The sequence below is a fragment of the Pelodiscus sinensis genome, chromosome 4, assembly GCF_049634645.1.
Source record: "Pelodiscus sinensis isolate JC-2024 chromosome 4, ASM4963464v1, whole genome shotgun sequence".
Taxonomy (NCBI): domain Eukaryota; kingdom Metazoa; phylum Chordata; order Testudines; family Trionychidae; genus Pelodiscus; species Pelodiscus sinensis.
Genome location: NC_134714.1, coordinates 98,398,466 through 98,417,373, shown reverse-complemented (window position 1 = coordinate 98,417,373; position 18,908 = coordinate 98,398,466). Strand labels below are relative to the sequence as shown.

Here is an 18,908-nt window from a genome sequence, read left to right as displayed (position 1 = left end):
CAACCCCCATATAGACATAGATATATTCAATGGAAACAGTATACTTGGAGAAGGTCCCTCACCAAAGACTCTTTGGCAAAATAAATAGTCATGGGATAGAAAGGAAGGTCCTCTCCTGGATCAGTAGCTGGTTAAAAGATTAGAAACAAAGACCAGGAATAAATAGTTTTCACAGTAGAGAGATGTAAATAGTGGGTCCACCAAAGATCTGTACTAGGATTACTGCTATTCAATATATTCATAAATGATCTAGGAAAAGTCGTAAACAGTGAGGAGGTAAAGTTTGCAAAGGACACAAAATCACAGAAGATAGGAAACTCTTTAAAGGCAGTGACTGGCAACAAAATGGCAGATGAAATTTATGATCAAAAAGTGCAAAGTAATGCCCTGGGAAAACATAAATCCTACTATACATACAAAATGATGGGATCTAAATTAGTTACAACTCAAAAGAGACACACACCTTGGTGTCATCACAGAATTCTTTGAAAATTGATTCAGTATGCAGTGGCAGTCAAACGTGCTAACAGAATACCAGGAACCATTAGGAAAGGAAAGGCAGAAAATATCTTCATGTCACTATATAAATTCATGGCATACCAATGCCTTTAATGCTGCATGAAGTTTTGGAGTGCCCCATCTCAAGAGAGACATTATTAGAAGTAGAAAAGGTGCTAATAAGAGCAACAAAAATTATTAGGGGTATTTCATACAAGAAGAAATTCAAAAGACTTGAGTGTTCCATCTAGAAAAGAGATGATAATCACAGAACACAAGAATTACTGAATCACTCACTGAAATTAATAGGCTGCGAGTGTCAAACAAACAAAAGGAAATTCTTCATACTCATGGAACTTGTTGCGAGGGCACATTGTGAAGGCCAAAAGTATAAACTGAGTTTAAAAAAGAATTAGATAAATTCACAGACAATAGGGCCATTAATGGCTATTAGCCAAAATGATCATGGATGTAACACCATGTTTGAGGTATCCCTCAATCTCCATCTGTCAGAATCTGGGAACAGACAATACTCAAAATTGCCCTGTTCTGGTCATTCTAGAGCTGGCCATGGTCAGAAGACAGAATAGTGGATTAGATGGGCCATTGTTCTGTTCATATTTATGCCAATTTTGAAAATTCAAATGAAAAGCTTGAAACTTGGGTTATCGCATAAAATAAAATGGATGTGGAAAATGTGCATTTTATTCATAACTGCGAAATTCAAACATTTCTGTGAAGCTTTTTTTTTTTTTTTTTTTTTTTTTAAACTCTCAAGAAATATTCACTACTGGGATAACACCAATAAAAATGTGTTTCAAGAGGAAATTTTTTTCACAAAGTTACCAGTAATGAAGAGAGGAGTTTAAGAAAGAATTCCCTTCTAAGTGTTATTTATTGTATACACACACACCTATAAAAATGTACAAGTGTGTTAAAAATTGAAAGTATCACCTGTCTGCCACGATGGAGCCCTGAACTGTGGTAAAAGGGTAGCTCCTGAAGCAGCTTGAGCAGTGCGAGATTCAATTGCAGAGAGAAAGTTCATAACTGACGTTTCTTTAGTGTTACTTCCAGTACTATGTATACTGGTATCAAATATTCCAGAAAGACCTCGGGGGAAAAAAAAAACAAATATACAAATCACAATGAATTCCTATTACAAATTTAAGAGCAAACCACAGTCAGAGTTATCATGCTACTCAAAGAATACAAAGCCTTTCACACTTTCAGAAAACATTTGTGTTTGAAATGTTAACACTTGCTGTTTAAAAATTATAAATATATTTGCTCAAAATTTTAATGTACTAAGGGGTTGCATTTGTGAATTCAAATTTGTTAGTCATATATTAAAATTCCATGCTATAACTTAATCGGTGTTAGCAGGAATCAAAGTTATCAGTTTTAAGTTTGGTATGCATTTCCCCTGTCCTCCAGGTTTTATTCTACAGTTATTTTTGAGAAGGTCTTCTTTCATATGCAACACAAGTTGATATCTAGATGGCAGAACACAGGGTCACATTTTTATGAAGTGATGAACCATTAGGTTACATCATTTATTTATAAGCCATTCACTATTATCACATTTTAAAGCTATATTTTTAGCAAGCTTTTAATACAACGCATTAGTAAGAGCAACTGTGCATTCAAACTTCCATGAATTAGATTTCTGAGTATCTGGCGCAATTTCAGCAGCACGCTTTGGAGACCAACTGAATATTTTATTCTTATGTGCAGAAGAGTTTATAGTTAGATACTTATTGGACATACAGTCATTAAAAATTTGATGCTCAGTATCAAAGAAAATCCTCAGGATATTTTAAAAACCTCATAGAACTGGTTAACCAGATTATGAAGCACTGCACTTGCTAGTTACCTTCCTCATTGTGCACTCATAACAAACCCATGGTATAAAGCTATCAGAAAATTGCTGAAATAATAAATTCACTCTTGAAATAGCTTTTGCTACACCCTGATTTGCTCTTTTGCTCCTTAGGACCATATAATTAATCAGCTTAAAGATGCAATATTTAACACAGCAATTATTTAAATAGAGTTTCCAGACAATAGACAGTTACCAGTAGGATGGTGGGTGGTAGCATATCCTGGAAGCTGATGAGAAGCTGCATATGTTTGTCTGTGAAGAAGATCGGTTTCTGAGTGTGATGCATGTCCTCCTCCATAGCTTAAGCTAAAGGAAGAAATTAAATGTGGGAAACAAAGCACACAACCAAAGAAACAAATAGATGAAACTCTGACAAGAAGCCAAAAAGTTGTAGAAAGAAAAAAACACCATCAAGGTTTGTCGTTTGTGGTTAAAAAAGGACTTTACAAAAAGTGTAAAGTAAGTAAAAATTGGTACTAAATGAACCAGCTGGCCAGAAAAAAAAGGGATTTCAAACAAAAAAATTCTGTGTTGCATTAACTGAGGAAAGAAATGCTATTTGCTTAGTTCAGTGATGGGAAGGAGAGTGTGTGCAGTTTTTGCAATTTACTGCTTCATTAACTGCATTTGTGGGCAACTACATATTCATGAGCCATTACACCAGGGGTGGGCAAGAGAGCCTCTGTGGGCCTGATCTGGTCTGCCAAGCAGGTTGATCTGGCCCACAGCTGCCCTGTCGTTCCCCTTCCCCACATCTCAAATGGTCTGGAGGCAGGGGAAGCACATGAAGTCACCTGCCCCGCCAGGGTGTGTGGCACTAGAAGGAACTGCCAGCTGTTTAGAACAGTTGGTGGTTCACTGTAGGCACCACGCAGGGGGTGAGAGACTTTGCGCACTCCCATGCCCCCAGGTCCTGATTGGCCTGGAGGCAAGGGGAGCAAGAGAAGTCTCCTCCTGCTGCCAGGGGTGTGTGATGCCTAGAGGGAACTGCCAGCTGTTTAAAACAGCTGGTGGTTCCCTGTAGGCGCTGGGGGAGAGACTTCACGACACACTCCCCCAACTTCAGGCCAATCAGGGTCTATGGGTGCAGAAGCATGGGAAGTGTCCTGGCCCCGCCCCTTCCAGGGCAGCTCAGGGACTCTTAAGAAATTTGTGAAGTGTCCCCACCTTTCAAAAATTATTGCCCACCATCTGCATTACACCCTAATATCTAAATCAGGGCAGGGTAAGATGTGGCCCGTGGGCTGAATCTGACCCATGGACTGCATCTGGCTGCTTTCTATTTCTATCCTGCTGCCCATACCACCAAATTTCCAAGAGATGGCTCAGGCAGCAGGATCCTATTTAAATGGCTCATGGCTCACTGTTGCAGCGCTAATCTGGCAGGGCTGGAGCTAAGAGCCTTTAAATAGCCTCAGCAATCCCGGACAACTGGCAGGCAATGTAGTAGCAGCAGAGCCAGATGCCTCAAGTCCTTTGCTGCTTTTAATTCAAATCCTTCAGCTCCAGACAACTCTGGGAGGAGGCTAGCTCTGCCCTTTCCTCCCCAGGCTCTGCCTCCTCTGGGGAGTGGAGCCAGCACATGACCACATAGAAAAATTCACTGAGCAGTCCCCCTGCAAAAATGATTGGCCTCTGCTGATTTAAACAGTAGATTATGTTTACGTTTTATGATAAAGTTTGAATTATCAGTTTTATTATGTCTACTGCCAGCAAAAATGTGTAAGTGATACAAACAGTTAAAATACACTGTGTCTAGATCTTTGACAATATCAATATGGGTTGAACCTTTCTAAATTGCGACTCTCTGGTCCAACAGGACATGGATGTTACTGGATCAGAGTGTTCTGATGAAAGGCAAGCAGCCTTTCATGCTGGGGCCATGATCCCAGCCAGGCTGGTGGCAGAGGGGAGCTGCTGTGAGACTGGTGGCTGGGCCAAAAGCAGAGCCGGGCTAGCAGGCAGTGGCAGGGGGGCCAGAAATTATCTCCCTCGGTCCAGCAAAATCCTTTGTTTGGAACCAATCAGGTCCTGAGGGTGCCGGACCAGGGAGGTCCAACCTGTAATGCCAATGCATAAAGGAAACTGAGAAAAGCAATTTTAATTTCAAGCTCCATTAGAAACACAAGACAAAAATACTAATGTTTGCCAATATGAAAAGCAGATAATTGGCGGGGGAAATATTATTTTCAAGCTTCTAGGTCTCAGTTATGTAGGAAAAACGGGAACACTGGACTTCAGCACATATTTCAAGGAACCCTTCCGGGTGAAATATGCGTTACAGGTAGTCCCCGGGTTACGTACAAGATAGGGACTGTAGGTTTGTTCTTAACTTGAATTTGTATGTAAGTCGGAACTGGCGTCCAGATTCAGCCGCTGTTGAAACTGACCAGCGGCTGACTACAGGAAGCGCCTCGGGCTTCCTGTTGTCAGTCGCGGGGGAGGGAGGGCGCACTAGCTGCGCCCTCCCCCCCCCAGTAGACCAGGGACACGTGGGCAGTGGGACCACCGAGACGCGCTGCGGTCCCGCTGCCCGCGTCCTCCGCAGCTTTGCTCCGCGTCTCCCTGGTCTGCTGCCCCCCCGCAGACCAGGGAGACGCGGAGCGGCTTTTCTCGCTGCGGAGGACGCGGGCGGCGGGACCGCAGTGCGTCTGGGCGGTCCTGTCGCCCGCGTCCTCCGGGGCGAGAAAAGCCTCGTTCGTATGTAGGGATCCGATGTAAGTCGGATCCACGTAACTCGGGGACTGCCTGTACTTACTTATGCTGAATAATTTGTTTCATATTTTATTTAGCTGTGACACTCTGAATACATTTCAGAAAAGCTCTGTGTTGTGTACGCTCAAAAGTTTGTGTCTCTCAACACCAGAAGCTGGTCTAATAAAAGTCATTACTTTGCCGAAATGTTTCCTAATATCCTGGGAACGATATAGCTGCAAGAATACTGCATACAAAAAGCATAACTGAAAATTCTAAAAATGGCAACTGTGCATATTGCTTTGTCTCACTATATAGCACAGTGGTCACCAATCAGTAGATCAGGATCTACCGACAGATCTTGGAGCCTCTGACAGGGGATCCTGACTGGTTTGGCCAGTCAAGTGCCTGTCAAGTGCTGGCACTTCAGCTGCCGCTCCTCTCACTGCTGCTCATCTCCTGCCCTTTGCCTTGGAACTGCCCCTCCCCCCTGGGAGCTCCTGCTTGCTGTGCAGGGCAGGGAAGGGAGAGAACGGGTGCTGATGTCAAGCTGCTTCCTCTCATCACTTTGTATCCTATTTCCCCGAAGCAGAGTGGGGACACAAAAGGACTTGGAATGGAGTTTGCTGGCTGGTTTAGGGAGTGGGCCTGGGCTTGGGCTTGGGCCAGGGCAGGGGTGAACCTCCCTTAGCCCCACTGCACCACCAACCAGGAGGTAAGCAGTGCCCAGCTGGAGCCCACATCTCGAAACCCTATCTCAGTCATGAATCCCCTCGTGTACCCCAACCCTCTGCCCCAGCCTGATGAAAGTGAGTGTGGATGGGCAAGAGAAGGAGGATGGAGTGAGCAGGGGTGGGGCCTTGGAGAAGGGGAGAGAAGGAGGCGGGGTAAGGTTATTTATATTTGAGGTAGATCTTGGATTAAAAAAAGTGATCTCATGCTTCAAAAGGTTGGAGACCACTGATATAGCATATCACCATCTATGTGCAGGTGATAATATTTTCCCCCTAATCAACAACACTCAATTCGGCATGGGCACAGATATTTCTTCACACTGTTGAGCACAGTGAACATTTCTTCATATTGCTCAAGTTTACGCATCCATCAAGTGCTCTGTGATTGCAATATTCTGGCAATATTTCTTTCAGCTATATATAGGATTCCAGCCTATTTTAAATTTTGAAGGAAAAAAATTAAAGCTGAAAAAAAAAAAACTATCTGAGACTACCTTTTTATAGCTTCATGTTAAGAATGGATAATACCAACTAACCACTTCGGTTTGGCTCTTGTGCTCTGAGACAAGAAATTGTTACTGATTTGTATTTTTGTTAAGAATAATTGGCAGACATATCTATTTCATTGTGGGTGTAGTTCTGTTCTTTTCTCTCATTCTTAAAAACTGTTATATTTTCAACTCACCAGAGAATTTTATAATACACACGAAGTCGGTGTAAGTATATTTTAATTTTTAAATTTATAAATCAAGACTGGATTGTAGGGATGTTAGATATTGATTAATAGCATAGTCGAGTACCCGCATGAATTACCATTGGTTACTTGACTATTCCATAGTCCCAGGGGCAGGGCCGGCAGTCAGTGCGCCCGGCCTCACTCCCAGGGAGCCCTCTGCCACTCCACGCTGCTGCCTCTATCACAGGCAGCAGCGCGGGGTGCCATGAGGGGAGCCAGTTTCAAACCAGCTCCCCGTGGACAGAGGCTACTCTACTTCCCCCAGAGAAACTCTGTCTACGGGGGATCTGTGCTCCCCACAGACAGGGGCTACTACCACGAAGCACCCTCTGCCCATCAGCAGGCCCAGGCTCCCTGAGAAAAGAGCTTCTTGGGGACATGTGAAGCAGCCACTGTCTGTGGAGATCTCAGACCCCCTGCAGACAGAGTCTGCTACCACAAAGCAGCCTGTCGGGGGACGCCAAGCTCCCCAAGGACAGAGGCTACTCCATCTACAGGAAGCTCAGACCCCCACGGACAGAGGCTGCTTCATGGCAGTACCTCCTTCCCCTGCCTGCTCCAATGCTGCTTCAGAGGCAGCAGCAGGGTAGGAAGGCAGGTGGCATTACGAGCAGGTGGCGGGGGGAACTGGTCCCCCCTCCCCGCTTGCTGCCTCTAATACAGGGTGGGGGAGGAATGTGAGTAGTCGATAAGATTAACCGATAAGCCTAAGCTTATCGGTTAATCGTCTAGAACAGTGTTTCTTAAGCTTTTTAAGACCAAGGAACACCAAGGATTTTTGTTGAGAAAAAAAAGGGGGGGAAGGGGGACCATATTTTCTGAACCAAATTAGGGACACATTACTTGGTTTCTTCGACCATGGGACACTTCCGGGCACAAGGTTTGTTAGGAAGAGCTGGGATCCACCTAATCAAGAGAGGAAAGAGCATTTTCAAGGGCAGGCTTGCATACCTAGCGAGGAGGGCTTTAAAATAGGTTCACTGGGGGATGATGACCAAAGCCCTGAGGTAAGTGAGGAAGTCGGACACCGGGAAGAATCACAAGGAGGAACGAGCAACCAAGGAGGACCCCTGATTTGGATGGAGAAGGCAGGGTGATCAACCAATGCGAGAAGACTGGGAAACAAATAGGAAGAATTAGAAGCCCTGGCCCAGTTACAGAACTATGATTTGATTGGAATAACGGAGACTTGGTGGGATGACTCTCATGACTGGAGCACTATCATGGAAGGGTATAAACTGTTCAGGAAGAACAGGCAGGGGAGAAAAGAAGGAGGAGTTGCGTTGTATGTAAGAGAGCAGTATGATTGCTTGGAGCTCCAGTACTTGGAGGGAGAAAAGACTGTTGAGAGTTTATGGGTTAAATTTAGAGGTGGAAGCAACAGAGGTGATGTTGTGGTTGGTGTCTGCTATAGACCGCCGGATCAGGTAGATGAGGTAGACGAAGCTTTCTTTGGGCAACTGAGAGAACTTTCCAGATTGCAGGCCCTGGTTCTCATGGGCGACTTTAATCACCCTGACATCTGTTGGGAGACCAATACAGCAGTACACAGACAATCCAGGAAGTTTTTGGAGAATATAGGGGATAACTTCTTAGTACAAGTGCTGAAAGAACTGACCAGGGGCCATGTGCAGCTTGACTTGCTGCTCACAAACAGGGAGAAACTAGTAGGGGAAGTAGAGGTGGGTGACAACCTGGGAAGCTGTGATCATGAGATGGTAGATTTCAGGATCCTGACCAAAGGAAAAAAGAAGAGTAGAAAAATACACACCCTGGACTTCATAAGGGCAGATTTTGACTCCTTCAGAGAACTGATGTGCAGGATTCCATGGGATGCTTACATGAAGGGGAAAGGAGTCCAGGAGAGCTGGCAGTATTTTAAAGAATCCTCATTAAAGGCACAGTAAGAAACCATCCTGATGTGCAGCAAGAAAAATAAATATGGTAGGTGACCAGATTGGCTTACCGGGGACATCCATGGTGAGCTTAAACAAAAAAAGGAAGCTTACAAGAAGTAGAAACCTGGACAGATGACTAGGGAGGAGTATAAATATATTGCTCGAGAATGCAGGAGAGTTATAAGGAAGGCAAAAGCGCAACTGGAATTGCAGCTGGCAAGGGATGTGAAGGGTAACAAAAAAGGTGTCTACAGGCATGCTAACAATAAGAGGGTGATCAGAGAGGGTGTGGGGCCCTTACTGGATGAGGGAGGTAACCTAGTGACAGATGATGTGGGAAAAGCTGAAGTACTCAATGCTTTCTTTGCCTCTGTCTTCACGGACCAGGTCAGCTCCCAGACAAATGCACTAGGCAATGCAGTATGGGAAGGAGATGGACAGCCCTTGATGGGAAAAGAACAAGTTAGGAACTATTTAGAAAAGCTAAACATACACAAATCCATGGGCCCAGATTTAATGCATCCGAGGGTACTGAGGGAGTTGGCAAATGTCATTTCAGAGCCTTTGGCCATTATCTTTAAAAACTCGTGGAGATCGGGAGAGATCCCGGATGATTGGAAAAAGGAAAATGTAGTGCCCATCTTTAAAAAAAAGGGAAAAAGGACAATCCAGGGAACTGCAGACCAGTCTGCCTTACCTCAGTCCCCAGAAAAAATCATGGAGAGGATCCTCAAGGAATCCATTTTGAAGCACTTGGAAAAGGGGAAAGTGATTAGGAATAGTCAACATGAATTCACGAAGGGCAAGTCGTGCCTGACCAATCTGATTAGCTTTTTTGATGAGATAACTGGCTCTGTGGATATGGGAAAGTCAGTGGATGGGATATACCTTGACTTTAGCAAAGCTTTTGATATGGTCTCCCACAACATTCTTGTCAGCAAGTTAAGGAAGTATGGATTGGATAAATGGACTGTAAAATGGATAGAAAGCTGGCTAGACTGTCGAGCCCAATGGGTAGTGATCAACAGCTCGATGTCAGGTTGGCGGTCGGTTTCTAGCAGAGTGCCCCAAGGATCAGTTCTTGGACTGGTTTTGTTCAACATCTTTATTAATTACCTGGATAAGGGGATGAGTTGCACCCTCAGCAAGTTTGCAGATGACAGTAAGCTAGGAGAGGTAGATAGGCTGGAGGGCAGGGATAGGGTCCAGAGTGACCTGGACAGATTGGGCCAAATGAAATCTGATGAGGTTCAAAAAGGACAAGTACAGAGTCGTTCACTTGGGATGGAAGAATCCCAAGCATTGTTACAGGCTAGGGACTAAGTAGCAGTTAAGCAGAAAAGGACCTGGGGATTACAGTGGAGTAGAAGCTGGACATGAGTCAACAGTGCGCCCTTGTAGCCAAGAAAGCTAATGGCATATTAGGGTGCATTAGGAGGAGCATTGCCAGCAGGTCAAGAGAAGTGATTATTCCCCTTTATTCGGCTCTGGTGAGGCCACATCTGGAATATTGTGTCCAGTTCTGGGCCCCCCCACTATAGAAAGGATGTGAACGGATTGGAAAGGGTCCAGCAGAGGGCGACCAAAATGATTAGGGGGCTGAAGCATATGACCTATGAGGAGAGATTGAGGGATTTGGGTTTGTTTAGTCTGCAGAAGAGAAGAGTGAGGGGGGATTTGATAGCAGCCTTCAACTTCCTGAAGGGAGGTTCCAAAGAGGATGGAGAAAGGCTGTTCTCAGTAGTGACAGATGACTGAACAAGGAGCAATGGTCTCATGTTACAGAGGGAGAGGTCTAGGTTGGATATTAGGAAAAACTATTTCACTCGGAGGGTGGTGAAGCACTAAAATGGGTTACCTAGGGAGGTGGTGGAATCTCCATCTCTAGAGGTGTTTAAGTCTCGGCTTGACAAAGCCCTGGCTGGGTTGATTTAGTTGGGATTGGTCCTGCCTTGGGCAGGGGGCTGGACTTGATGGCCTCCTGAGGTCTCTTCCAGCTCTTTGATTCTACTTACACACCCTGACCTCTGTTTACTATGCCCTTGACTAAAAAAAAAGTAACCCCCCTAAGAACTTTTCCCACCATCCTCCCACCCACAGGGGATGAGTTTGGCCCCCACCGAACCTCTCTCCTCTGGTGCTGGTCTCTCTTCTTCAGGTGTCTGCCCTTCTGCTTCACTCCCAGAATCCCCTGGCATCTGCACCTTCCCTTACCCCTGCATCTTCCTTGTGCTTCCTCCTTCCCTCATTGCCCCGCCCCCTTGCCCTATTTCTCCCTGATGCCCATCCCCTCACAACCCTCTGCCCGAGTTCCTCTCATGCCCTCTCATGCCTCTGTGCCCTCACACATGACTTGCTCCATCCAACCCTTCCTTTCAACCCTTCTCTCAGCACCTCCCCCTCCCCTTGCTTCCTCTTGCCCCAAATGCCCTTCCCCTCTCCTCTCCCAGCATCACCCTGTCCCCTCTACCGTCCCACCCCCAATGACACCTCTCCTCCCTCCTTCTGCTCTTTTCCTCATTGTCTCCACTTGACCCCCTGGCATTTCTCTCCTCCATCCTGCCCCTTGGTGCCTTCCCCTTTCTTCTCCTGCCTTGTGTCCCTCCCCTCAGCACAAGCCCCTTCCTCTCCCACCCTCCTTCCCCCTAGTTCTCTCCATGCCCCATCCTCATCTTTTGCCTTCCTGTTTGCAGGGCTGGAGTCTGTGGTCGGGACCCAGAAGTCCCCACAGCCCCAACCCCAGCTGCTTCTGGGGCAGGACCACTTGCCGGGCCTGGAGCTGGGCCGCCCGTGGTGCTAAAGTTAGTGCTGCATTCCAGTCCTCGCAGCAGCTTTGGCTCCCATTAGGAGGAGCACGGGGAGAGAGAGAGAAAGCCCCCACCATCCCAGATCTGGCTCGTGGAGCACAGCAGAGCGAGCGGGTCCGTGCACTGCCGCTCCCCCAGTAGGATGGGAAGGGGTGGGGGGGTGAGAAAGGGCTGGCCGTGCACAGAGCACACCAGCAAAGCCCAAACGTACCCCGTTCTACAGTGCTCCAGCCAGGCTCTGCACAGTCTCTGCCGGGACACCGGCGGCAGCTCCCAGGAGCAGCTCACCGACTCCAACCAGTACCAGTGGTGGCTGCCTGCGGATGGAGGAGGCCAGGCTTGCGGTGCACAGCGGAGGCAGTTCCGCAGAGGGAGGGAAGAGCCACGCAGTGAGAGGAGGGGCTTGCCAGACAGCAGCGTGCTGCATAGGACCTTGGAGCTCTGGACACTGCGTGCCACTGGCAGCGGCCCTAGCTGCCCACGCAAAACACCAAAGGAGCCACTTACATGCTAGGTGGAGGTGAGGAGTTGATGCTGCGCCGCGCTAGTGCTGGGTGTCTTTAAATCCGGGACTGTCCCGGAAAAAAAGGGACGTATGGTCACCATATCTCTGCGGCACACTGGTGTGCCACAGAACACAGTTTAAGAAACACTGGCCTAGACAACTATTCGTTGACATCCCTACTGGATTATACTGGCAATTACAATCTAAATAGATCACCAAATTAAGTTATAGGAACAGTATTAGCAAGCATTATATTCAGTGATACAAATCCTAGCCCTGTGAGATCTTCTCATCTACAGAAGGAATTTTCAACTTCAAATACAATTTTCAGTAACATCCATAAGAACATATAATTGATTCCTTTCCTTGGTTTTGAAAGTCAAACTATAAATTCTCACTAAATAAATTACTGCTAAGGCAGAATCTTGTTTTTCCATCAATATTCATTTATGGGAAGCAGGAGTATGCTGGTTTGCAGAGACTCTCTGGGGCAAAAGGATCCTCACTGGCAAACATCCTTCCAAGTGAGGTCTCAGGTATAATGTTTAATGTGGTCTGAAAAAAAGGGAGGAGGTGGGACTTCTAAGATCAAGCCTCGACCTTTGCCCATCTCCCTGTCAGGAATTAAATCCATCCCCAAATCAATCCTGATCCCTCCAGGTTCTCAAATTCAGTCCAAACCACTGTTCTTCCCTATTTAACCCCCTCAACTCTTCTCCCCACCTCCAACTTCACCCTGGCTCCCGCAGGCTTGAGGGAGGCTGCAGTAAGGACCCTCTTTTCCTTGTCCCAGACCAGGAAGAAGAAAAGGAGAAGAACCAGAGAGAAGACTGATCTGTTGCTCAGGGTGTGTCTAGACTACATGCCTCCTTCGACGGAGGCATGTAGATTAGCCAGATCGGAAGAGGGAAATGAAGCCGCGATTAAAATAATCGCGGCTTCATTTAAATTTAAATGGCTGCCCCGATCTGCCGATCAGCTGTTTGTCGGCAGATCGGGGGAGTCTGGACGCGATGCCCCGACAAAGAAGCCTTTCTTCATCGACACAGGTAAGCCTCGTGAAACCAGGCTTACCTGTGTCGATGAAGAAAGGCTTCTTTGTCGGGGCATCGCGTCCAGACTCCCCCGATCTGCCGACAAACAGCTGATCGGCAGATCGGGGCAGCCATTTAAATTTAAATGAAGCCGCGATTATTTTAATCGCGGCTTCATTTCCCTCTTCCGATCTGGCTAATCTACATGCCTCCGTCGAAGGAGGCATGTAGTCTAGACACACCCTCACAGAATGGGAAAGGGAAGGAGGGAGAGGAATTGCCTTGAATTGCTGTGCTCTTTCTGCTCCCTCTTCTTCCCTGGCCTCTTGAGAGAATAGTGTCACACTGACGAGCAGAGAGGAAGGAGAGCTCTGCCTCCTCCTTGCTGCATCTATTATTGGCTGTTTTTCCCCAAAGGCAGAGTGACAGGGTCAGGCAAACGGGTACAAGAGTGTGACGTAAGGGAGGAATATTAGCCTCAGATTGAGTACATATCTGTTCCCAGGGTAAGCTGCAGGGGCTAGTCCAGAACCAGTGAGAACTTGCCAGAATCAATCAAGGCAATGAAGCATCTGGAGCTAATTAAGTGGGCTTGCAGATTCAGGTGAGCCAAGGCGAGTTGGAACACCTGGGGCCAATTAAAGAACCAGCTGAGACTGCTTATAAAAAGCTTCTCTGCTGTTTGTTAGGGTGCAAGAGGAGTTGAGGAGTTGAGGAGTTTGAGGAGAAACAAGCACCAGTGGAGTCTAGTAGGAAGTAGGGATATCAATGTGTAGATGACTACAGGATTAACCAATAAACCTGGTCCTATTGGATAATCCTGTTGACTACATGCATTCTGCCCCACCTTGCTGCCTGTATATCAGAAGCAGGGGAAGGGGGTAGAGGTGGGAGCCGGTGGGCCAATACACATGGGGAACCGGCTTTTAGGCTGAGACTCTGCACAGGCTGGCTCTGCGAACCTGCCTGCTCCCCTTGATGCCTCCTATAGAAGCAGCGGGGGTGAGGGGAGCAGGTAGGAGCTGATATACATGAGAAGCCACCTTCTATGCCGGCTCCCTCCAGCACTGGCTTTACGGTGTTGCCCACCATGCTGCTGCCTCTATCAGAGGGTTAGCAGAGCAGGGAGAAGGAGAGGTGGGGAGAGGCTGCCATGAAGCAGCCCCTGTTCATGGCAGCAGCCTCTATCTGAGGGGGGTCTGAGCTCCCTAAGGACAGGGGCTACTGCTGTGGAAGAGCCTCTGTACATGGGGAGCTCGGACCCTCTGAGGACAGGGGCTGCTGCCTCTAATAGGTGCAGCAGGTGGAGCTGGTCTGTGTGACAAACCAATTTTTAAACCGGCTCCTCTTGCGGACCTGCCTGCCACTCCGTGCTGCTGCCTTTCATAAACTATCAAATAGTCTGTAACCACTAAAATCTGATCCAGTCTCATGACTATTCAATTACATGCTGTGACGGGCTGTCACTGACCCGGGGGCGGGGTGACCGGAGCCCCCGCGGGCAGGGGGCTGACAGCCAGGCCCGGACCCCCCAATACTCCCACAACGCGAGCCAGAGGAGGCGGCGGGCTGGGGTGTTACCCCCGCGCCTGCGCTGGCAGCGCGAATACGGCCCGTCCCCCGAGGCCCCGCACGGTGGGGGCGGGGCAGAGGGACGTGGCTGCCTGACAGGGCCGCACGCCGGGACGCGCCCGGAAGGGGCGGGGCCCCGGGCGGCGGCTGGTGCGGCGGGCTGTTTCAAAAGGGCCCGCCGCCAACGGGGCAGGGGGCAGGCTCCTCGCAGCGGCGGAGGAGCGGCCCCCGCCGCAGGACGGAGCGTGAACGCCGCTCAGCCCGGCTATCGGCCCGGCGTTGGTCCTGGGGCCTCCGGGACAGCCACTGCCCCTGGCGAGCGGTCAGCCCCTCTTCAGATGGTGGACGGACCCCGCCGCGCCGGACCAGGAGGGAACGGGACAGCCAGGGGTGCACCGGGACCGGAAAACCCGCCCGAGACCCCACCCAAACACCGGACGCTGCGGACCGCCAAGCCAGGGTAGGTTCAGGGGCGTCGGGGGCGGTCCGCAGGAGACGCCGGGAGGGAGGAAGGAGCCCGGAGCAGGGCGCTTTTGGCGACCGTGGGTGGACAAGCTTAGGGGGGAGTGAATCCTCCCCCCCCCCCGTCCACTGCGCCGGGGCGCTAGCCAGCCCCGGCACCCAGGGCCCCGGGCTGGGACCTGGAGAGAGGGCGGGACCGAGTCCCCCTCCCTCTCCTATAGGAGCAACCCGCTCCCGACGACCCAAGAGAAGGAACTAGGAGGCGAACCCCTGCGGGAAAGGAAACCCAGGAACAGGGCCGGTGCCCAAGCCCGCTTGGATGGGTAACGACTAGAGTGTTCGCTGACCCCCCCCTTCCGCCTGGGAGGGGGTGATCGCACTCAGACCCAAGGCTCCCTAACAAGGGCCCGGGACCCAACAAGGGATCAAAGAAGGGGCAGAGGGTTCGCAGACCCCCCCCCCCCCGGAGAGGGGGTGATTGCACCCCCGAACCTCCCACACATACTAACATCCCTAGTAGGAAGAGCCTGAAATAAGGAAGATGCTGGGGAAGTAGCTACAAAATCCCTGAGCTATCACGTCACTGGTGTAGGAGACTTTTATAGGCAACTGCTATTACAGAGTCCTGGGTTGGAACCTGGAGTAGGGAGTGGGCTCAGGTTCCCCCCAACACTCATTTCTGCATTTCTACTTGGGGAAAAGACTGGCTGGGGAAAAGAAAGAGTCCAACATTTCTGTTATGCCCTCTCAATCACTCGTGTTAGGAATTAATACAATCTCAATCTCGAAAATGAATTTGTCTTGCAACATAAAAATCTTATTCAATAAGAATAAAACCAATTAGCTAGCAGTTATTGTGCAATAAAGTGTTAACAGTGTAGATTATCTCAGAAAACCACACATATCCTTGCAGATCATGTAACAGCTAATTTCACAAAAGTTATCATTTTTGTTGAACAATCCTTCATATGCCAACTTCTATATTAGCTAATTGTACTTGATATTAGTGGTTATGAACACCTCTAGCAGTATCTCATGACTTGTACTTGTTAGTCTCAATTGCTATTTAATGTTTCAAAAATATTTAACACTCAATTTAAATAAGCCATGCTAATTTCCTCATTTCTGTTGTAAGGAATTTAATATTGCACAGTGAAGTAGTTACCATGTTCAAAGGGGCTGATGGAGGACTGAAAAAAAAAATTAAGAAAAAAGGATAGTGATGCCTCTGTGTACAAGTCTGATAGTTTTAAAAAAAGTATAGAGAATCTAGAGAGAAAAGAAGCTATTCCTAGAGACTTCATATGGAGTACTATTAACTTTTATTGTCATAACAATGGCAACAAAGAAACCCTCTTGAGCACTAATGAAAGTGAAATTCATATATTTACTTTCACCTTTACTGAAATACCTCAGTCCTGGTGTTTAACTCCATGCTGTTGTGTGTGGAGCCTCTTTTTGCCTCAAGAATGCTAACTATCCAAAACTGAAAGGATTAGACTAATTTATAAGAAAAAAAATATGCAATTTAAATACTAGAGGGTTTGATTGATTAAAAAACTTATGAAGTATTCATTTCACTCAATCTATTATCTCTACGTCTTAAATAAACTCTCCAGAACTAAAAGCTAACAAATGAAATCACATTAGCCAACCCTCCGGAGCTTCCCACAATCTTTGTGATTGTGGCAGATTTTGTATGTCTACTAATTTTGGGGCCAAGTGCAAAGAACTGTGTACTTATAAGACAACAACATTTTGCTGCAATAAACATTGTCTAGATATAACGCTTTTTCAGTACTGCTTTTCAGACAATCACACTTTTACAAAGCAATGCTACTTCCTTACAATTCATACAGCAAAGAATTCACAAGCAAAAAGTAGTTTAATATTTTATTTTTGACAAGTTTTTAGAGATTACCTTTAAAGGGTTTTAAAAAGACTGCCAGTAGAAGGAGAGAGGATAGTTTTGATTAGTTACCTATTGTACTTTCAAAATCCATGGCATTTAATAGTTCTCAGACAAACCTCATCAAAAATTGTTTTAAGTAACTAAACTACAGATTAAACATCAGAACTTTTAGCAAAAGAGTCTTTTGTGGGTCCCATGAGCCTGCCACATTGCTCTAAAGCAGCAACTGCTTCTGTTGATAGAAAAATTAGATTATTTAAACCAATAGAAATTTTCTGAAGTCCTCATACTACAAAAGTAGCTCAAGATTGAAAGCTATATCCTATCAGACTAGATATCAACACTGGAAACTCTCCTAGACCCCACTAAGACTAAAACTTCCAACACTGATGCCTCTAAACAGACACACATGCTGAAAATGGATTTTATTTTTTTCTCAGGCTCCATGCATGTCTACAAAAAGAACTCCAGAAGAATGAAAGTTAAAAATGGTTAGACTTGCAACTGATTCCTGACTTACTGAAAGCAGGAATTTATAGAAAAGACCTGAAGAAATGCACACAAAAGCCATTCATATAAAGTCACTGAAATAGAGATAAACATATAGTCCTAACAGCAGCTAGACAGGCAAAGGAAGTACTCTTAATGGTATTTGTTCTTAACCAGAAGCGGTACATGTAGGGCAGGGAAGCAAAAATTATCGTTATTACTTCTTCATATGGATTTCAGTAGGATGCAGGCTTGCCGACAGGGAGGGACAAAAGGGGCAGTTGCCCTGGGCCCCAGCAATTAAAGGGGTCCGAAGCTCCTGGCTGCCCTTACTACTGTGGCAGTGGCCAGAGCCGTGGGCCCTTTAAATCGCCACTGGAATGCTGCTCCAATCTGCACATGGCTCTGAGGCAGGGGTGGGCAAAAGGGCCTCTATGGACCAGATCCAGCCTGCGGAGGCCCTGCTGCTCCCCCACCCCCAGGCCTTAATTGGCCTGGGGGTGAGGGAGAGAGTGAAGCCTCCTGCCGCCCTGCCAGGAGCACGTGACGCATGCACTGCTCACAGGATGGGGGCAGAGCGGAGGAGACTTCACGCGCTCCTGCACCCCATAGGCCCTGATTGGCCTGGGGGTGGGGGAGTGTGCCAAGCGTATTCCAGACCATGGGTGCCTAGTGGGAAGGAAGGGCAGCGCTTTTGCCTTTGAAATGTAGCAACAGCCGTAGGGCACTTGCTACACTTCAAAAGCGGAGGCACTCTCTCAACTAATCGAATAGACAATGCAAATTGCATCGACTATTTGATTAGTCAATTACTCAAAATTTAACATACCTAGTATGCATTTTATATATATATAAACTTTTAGAGTGTGTCTGTCTGTAAGTTCATCCATCTATCTGTGAGTCTGCTTATTCAAGAATTCCTCCTAAACGTAAGAGCTAGGACCACCAAGTTTGGTATGTAGCTTCCTCTTCTCCTAACTTAAAGATCAGGGTTTGGTTGTGCCAGGAAAACAGGAAGTGCCTGGAACGGGACTGTTTTCCACATGAGAGGATCAGAGTACAGTGATATAGTAGAGTGACAATTGGGGGCAGCTGCACCAGCAGGAAAGTGGCCAGCTGGGGATGGGGCTCCACATGGCCCCCCATCCCTAAACAGTGATAGACAGGAGCCCCCTCAATCTGCTACAACCATCCCCGGAGCTGGGCGGCACAGTCTGCCCCCCCCCCCCCCGATCAATGCCCCCCTGCAAGGAGAAACCCAGCCTGCAATCAGCTGCGGGGGAGGGGCGGCGAGCTGGAAGCTGGGCCCAGCCCCCAGAGGGCCCCCCCTGGCTGATGGATAGGCTGGGGGGGGGGGGAGAAGAAAGGGGGAAGGGCAACTAGAGCCCAGATTCAGACTAATCCTATTAGAAGTATTGTTCTCTCTAAATTATAGCAAAGTTATTTGTAAACTGAGGTATACTTTACAATTCATTTTCCTTTAGCCAATATATCTGCCTTTAGATTAATCTTTTATGCATATGAATTCAGCTCAAGTTTGTCTTAGCTATTGATGTTTAACGCCCAGAATGAAAACGTATCAATAATGATATCTGTTCTTAGTCAAAGAGCATATGATTTGAGGACTGTGACAGGGTCAGCCCTGAAAGAGAGGGCCAGTTATAAATAGCAGCAACAGCCCT

At 47.4% G+C, this 18,908-nt stretch overlaps 1 protein-coding gene across 4 annotated transcripts in view; it reads right to left on the bottom strand.

The window, feature by feature from the left end:
* Positions 1-18,908, bottom strand: part of QSER1 (glutamine and serine rich 1) — a 107,960-nt gene that overhangs the window by 56,293 nt on the left and 32,759 nt on the right. For 3 of the 4 annotated variants that reach the window (XM_006110276.2, XM_075927809.1, XM_075927808.1), the window contains 2 exons: positions 2,577-2,689; positions 1,453-1,611 (listed from right to left, as the gene is read on the bottom strand). The exons of the other annotated variant lie outside the window; for it this stretch is intronic. In XM_006110276.2, the coding sequence (XP_006110338.2) occupies positions 1,453-1,611; positions 2,577-2,689 (272 nt within the window). The remainder of the gene's footprint in view (positions 1-1,452; positions 1,612-2,576; positions 2,690-18,908) is intronic. 4 annotated transcript variants of the gene reach the window in all.